Below are 5,950 nucleotides of genomic sequence, written 5' to 3'. Positions count from 1 at the left end.
TGTGAGTGAGATGAATTAATGCATATTCATATTTATTTTATTACTACAGTAACATCTGATTTCTCTCAACATGGGGACAGCAGAGCTGTCAATCAATACATTGAAAATAAAAGTAACCTGCGTTACTTATTTGAAAAAGTAACTCAGATATTCTCTTGTAAATTAAAAAGTAATGCGCTACTTTACTAGTTACTTGAAAAAAGTAATCTGATTACGTAACTCGCGTTACTTGTAATATATTACCCCCAACACTGAAAACAGGTATGGATTTTCTCATGAATACCAAAAAGCTGAATCACACACTGAGCTGTTGGCTGCATGTTAAAGTGTGGAGGCTGCTTCCAGGCAGAGCTCGTGCTGTCAAACTCTGTCCATCAGCTCGTCGACTCCCTCAAACCCCTTTCTGAGCAACACGTCTCTGAATTCACACATGATGCCAAATTCCAATGTAATTTATAAATGAAACAACAGATAACCCTGGGTACATTTTTATAGCGCCTCGTTTGAAATGAAACCACCTCCTCCTCGTCCACACCCTGCTTGATCAAATGTGTTTCATTCAGTGCACGCAGCACATCTAAAACTCCTCTTGGCGTAACGCTATTATTCCACTCCACTTATTCCCAGTCCAGGAAAAGTCCGTTAGTCAAAGCACAGAAGAGACGCAGCGAAGAGATGCTGTTCTACCTGATCAAAGCGCTTCAGTTTTTTTTATCGATTTGAGAGAGAGAGAAAAAAAGACTTTTGAATAGAAACATTTGGAGACACAAACTTTGGAGAGACGATATTGGAAAGAAAAAACTTTGTGTGTATATATATATATATATATATATATATATATATATATATATAAAAATTAGAGACAAAAACTTATATATTACTTATATCATTATATATTAATATCAGGGGTGTAATGAGACATCGATTAAATGTCTACCTATACGATGTATCCATGCCACACGTAAAACATTGATATCTGTATTAGCTATAAATAGGCACCTTATTTTGACACGTCCACATTTTCACCAATGTCTGTCTATGCATTACCACCAATGCGTGCATTCTCGTTCCAACTCATGTGTCGGGACGATAAGACTGCTTGAAGGGCGAGTGTAAAAGACACTTGCGCTTGTGAGAAGTTTTCAGCGCGCAGTGACACGCGCATCGACAGCTATATATATAAAAATTAGAGACGAAAACTTTGTTTAGAAGAAAGGAAAACCAAAGGCTGAAGACTCTGGAGAGGAACGCAGCCTTTCCAAACATCCCCAAAGTACCGGAACAGGCGCACAGATCTATCTAAGGAAGAAAAGAGATGGCCTCTGCGGCTTTGGAGATCCTGGGTCTGATCCTGTGCGTCTTCGGCACGCTCTTGGAGATGGTCGCCTGTGGGCTGCCCACCTGGAAGGTGACCGCCTTCATCGAGGCCAACATCGTGGTGGCGCAGACCATCTGGGACGGCCTGTGGATGTCGTGCGCCGTGCAGAGCACCGGCCAGATGCAGTGCAAGATTCACGACTCCATGCTCGCGCTCAGCCACGACCTCCAGGCTGCGCGTGCGCTCACGGTCATCTCGTCCGTCATGTGCGTCATCGGGCTGATGGTGGTGATCGCCGGCGCGCAGTGCACCAACTGCATGAAGACGGAGAGCGTGAAGGCGCGCGTGGTGAACGTCGGAGGGGTCATCTACATCATCAGTGCCATATTCGTGCTCGTGCCTCTGTGCTGGATGGCCAACAACATCATCTCCGACTTCTACAACCCGCAGGTGCCGACAGCCAAGAAACGGGAGATCGGCGGTGCGCTCTACATCGGCTGGGCGGCCACCGCGCTGCTGCTGCTCGGGGGAAGCATGCTCTGCTGCTCGTGCCCCTCCTCTGGAAGCTCCGGCTACTCGGTCAAATACGCGCCCACCACAAGAGCAACATCTAACGGGGACCATGACAAGAGGAATTACGTTTAGACGCTCTTTGGACTGATTTCACTTGCACCTGCATGTTTCTGTTTTCAGGTGGCTGATTTTCTTTTTTAAGCATCTTGGACAACTGATTGGATCTTTTTTTATTTAACACGAAACTTTTGAGGATATGCGTTTCTGAAAGGTGGAAGTTTTATAATAACTTTCAACAATATTAACAAACATTATGCAATGCTTAACAGATCGTTTCAACACTTTGAAATAGTGAGAAATGTCCTGAAACATTCAGTCATACTATATTCATGTGCATTAACTACTGATCTATTAAACATTAAATCATTTTTATATAGCCTATAATGCCTGATTGTTTTTTTATTTTATTTTGTAAAGCACTTTGGACTGATTGGCTGAAATGTATTTAATAAATCCTTTAATAATAACTTTAAGTCGCTGATACACTGTAACAATGATTTTTCTATGTAAATAAAACATTATTGAGTATTACAAAGAAAATACTATTTCAGTCAGTCAAATCAATGTTAATTGCTTTGTAATTAATTGTAATATTTACTATCAATTTCTGAGTGAAAATTGTTTCTACTCTACACATTTTTCTGATCAAGTACTTAATTTTCATATAACTTCATGTGTAAATGTGCACAAACTACTGATCTGTTAAGCATCTTTGATGTTTGTTTTCATAATGAAAGTTACTATAAAGGGTTTCCGCTTCGCTAAAAATGCTGTTCCAAAACTATCAAGGACATTCATGGGTGAAAGAGAAGCTCTAATCTGAGAACATATCTCTTTTAGGTACCTGGAGAAGTTTGTAAGCTTGTAAAAGTTGGTCAAAGACTAAAAGCATGAAGTTAGTAGCTGTAGCTGTTGTGATGTTTACCGATGCTTTTGTGTGTACATCTAGAGGAATCTGCTCCGGCACATTTGCAGAGACTCTTAAACACTTGAGGAGAAACAGCTGGAAAACTGAAGCCATTCCTGACTGATCGGTTACTCATAACTCACCCGTCCACACTGATGCTCATCAGAGCTGAACAAGGCACATTAGAAATACAGTCCAGCAGGATCTCGGTCCACTATGGAAAATGTCTATTTTTGGGAATATTCTGCTGGTCAGTGCTTTACGGAGTCAGTGCTTGAACTCAAGACCTCTACGTCCAGTTTATTCAGCTCATCTGAAATGTTGATTTTTTTTAAAACTTTTTTTAAATGTCTTTGAATTCTTGAATGAATGTTGTTTGGAATAAACATTTACAGTTTTGACACAAATATGAATGCTTGTGTTTTTAATACCTCTGTACGTTTAAGAATAAATTACGGTTATAGTCTCTCACATAAACTTTCAGGACTGGTAGTTAGCTTTTTTTAACTAGTTTTGATGCTAAACAAAGTCATGATGGCTTATATTTAGTATTGAAGTTACCACAAAGGTTCGGACCAATTCATTGAAATGAGCTGTAAGTATCTGATGCTGGGTGGTTATTAAATGAAAAGCGAGTACAGTCAGATATGAAGTGCAAATGTTGTTGCCTGGGTTTCCAAAACCTTGTTTCTTAAGGCTTAGCTGGTCATATTGCCACTCGCCACAGCATAAACATGTCATTTTTTTCTGCTCAGCTCCAGTAGAAGTGAACAGGTCACACACTGACTGTAAAACGAAAAAGTTTTACTTTTTATATGCAAAATACAAGATACAGCTCAGGATTCAACAATATGTTTTTTTTCTCTTGGCACAGGCAGGCCATTTGACTTTTGTTTGCACTGCGCCAAAAATTAGATGCATATTTTATAGCCATTAGAAAATTGTATCTATAAGGTTTCCTAACACAAAATAAATAGTAAAAAATAATAATCATTTATAAATAATTTATCAGAATTTTAGTTTGCAATAATGTCTAAAATTTAAAAAAAAAAAATCAGATAAATGCATATAAAAACCCATGTTTTCTTTACACAAAAGAAATAAACAATTCCTATAAATAATAGATCAGGTCTTTACTTTGCAATAATTGCTAAAAAAATAAAAATTGATTTAATACAAAAACGGACATAAAAATCATAAGTTTTCTTTACACAAAATAAATAAAAAGTCAATGCAAATAATTGATCAGGTTTTTGGTTTGCAATAATTGCTCAATTCTGAAAAAGATTGATAAAACAAATCAGTTTTAGTCCGATTTTTAGTTTTCAATAATTGCACGATACAACTATAGTATAAAGTAACTTCTTACACGTTCACTGAAAAACAATAGCATACAGTGCAAAATATGACTGACGGTTTTTTTCACATTTACACAAAACTTCATCTATTTCAGCCAAATATATAACTTTACATTAGTGGCGATTCACAAGTCACAACAGTGATGCTCAACAAATCACACAAAGCAGATGTTCAAGTTTACATAAAAACACAGGATCAATGGATGTAATCTAACCATCAGTATAAATTATAAATGCATTTATTAATAAAGTATATGCACATTAAAAACTATATAATTTTATTTCTACTAATTTGACTATAAAATGTAATTTTATTTTTTTCATATGTATAAAACAAAACTAGTTAATTTAGTTGTTGCCACCTTAAGTAATTTTTTAGGTTATTTGACTGAACATTTTAGCATAGCAAAAACTGTAGTTTATGGGTTTGTTAACAGCACTGCTTCCCTCGACCCTCGTCTCTCAGTCTCTAACACAATAGAGCCTGTATGAATATCCACACCAATTCTTTCAGCCACCATTGTGGGATTGTTAGTTCCAGTCACCCTTTGGAAGCTAAGGAGGTTACGAGGCTGAGTAACAAGTGTGTGTGTGTGTGTGTTTTGGGGGGGTACTCGGGGGAGGTGCCCAGACTTTTTAAAAAGACCTTCCATCCATAATGAAGAGAGGCACATGGGGGCAGCAACGACGTCATTAAAAGAATCTTCGTCATGGCAACCGCAAAAGAACCTGCAGTTGCCTGGTGACAGGACCCCATAATGTGGCCATATGGATGAGGACAATGGAAGTCCCATCGGCAGACATTCCAAGACACAGATGGGGGAGAGAGACAGAGAGAGAGAGAGAGAGAGAGAAAAGAGTAACAAGAATGTGAAGAAAGAACAATCTCTCACCTACACATACTGACATAAACAAACAACTCTCTCATGCAGAAATCATGTTATTATTAACAAACACACAATGATTATAGTTCATTATTTCACACCACAGTGTTATTTTAGTACGACTGAAATACTATTAGTTTTCTTTTTAATTTTAGTTAAAGTTTTAGTAATTTTGTTGTGTTTTTGTCAATTTTAGTAGTTTTTTCATACATCATCACAGTTTTTATTTGTATTTATTTATTTTTTTGTCATTTTAGTACAGCAGATTTAACTAAAACAGCTAGTACACACACACACACACACACACACACACACAGGTTTGTTTTTATGGTTTATGGGGACTCTCCATAGGCTAATGGTTTTTATACTGTACAGACCGTATAATCTATTGCCCTACACCAACCCTACCCCTAAACCTACCCCTCACAGGAAACTTTCTGCATTTTTAGATTTTAGAAAACTCGAGACAGAGAGAGAGAGAGAGAGAGAGAAAAGAGTAACAAGAATGTGAAGAAAGAACAATCTCTCACCTACACATACTGACATAAACAAACAACTCTCTCATGCAGAAATCATATTATTAACAAACACACAATGATTATAGTTCATTATTTCACACCACAGTGTTATTTTAGTACGACTGAAATACTATTAGTTTTCTTTTTAATTTTAGTTAAAGTTTTAGTAATTTTGTTGTGTTTTTGTCAATTTTAGTAGTTTTTTCATACATCATCACAGTTTTTATTTGTATTTATTTATTTTTTTGTCATTTTAGTACAGCAGATTTAACTAAAACAGCTAGTACACACACACACACACACACACACACACACAGGTTTGTTTTTATGGTTTATGGGGACTCTCCATAGGCTAATGGTTTTTATACTGTACAGACCGTATTATCTTTTGC

General features: G+C 37.0%; 1 protein-coding gene across 1 annotated transcript; it reads left to right on the top strand.

Moving 5' to 3' along the window:
• Window positions 1-1,188: 1,188 nt before the first annotated feature.
• LOC107553040 (claudin-4-like) lies at window positions 1,189-2,275 on the top strand. Its single transcript, XM_016235119.1, has one exon. The coding sequence runs from the start codon at window positions 1,316-1,318 to the stop codon at window positions 1,961-1,963; it is 648 nt and encodes a 215-aa protein (XP_016090605.1). The 5' UTR covers window positions 1,189-1,315; the 3' UTR covers window positions 1,964-2,275.
• The last annotated feature ends 3,675 nt before the right edge of the window (window positions 2,276-5,950 follow it).

The sequence above is a fragment of the Sinocyclocheilus grahami genome, unplaced genomic scaffold (assembly GCF_001515645.1).
Source record: "Sinocyclocheilus grahami isolate Dianchi unplaced genomic scaffold, SAMN03320097.WGS_v1.1 scaffold463.1, whole genome shotgun sequence".
Classification (NCBI taxonomy): domain Eukaryota; kingdom Metazoa; phylum Chordata; class Actinopteri; order Cypriniformes; family Cyprinidae; genus Sinocyclocheilus; species Sinocyclocheilus grahami.
This window is presented reverse-complemented; position numbering and strand designations above follow the sequence as displayed.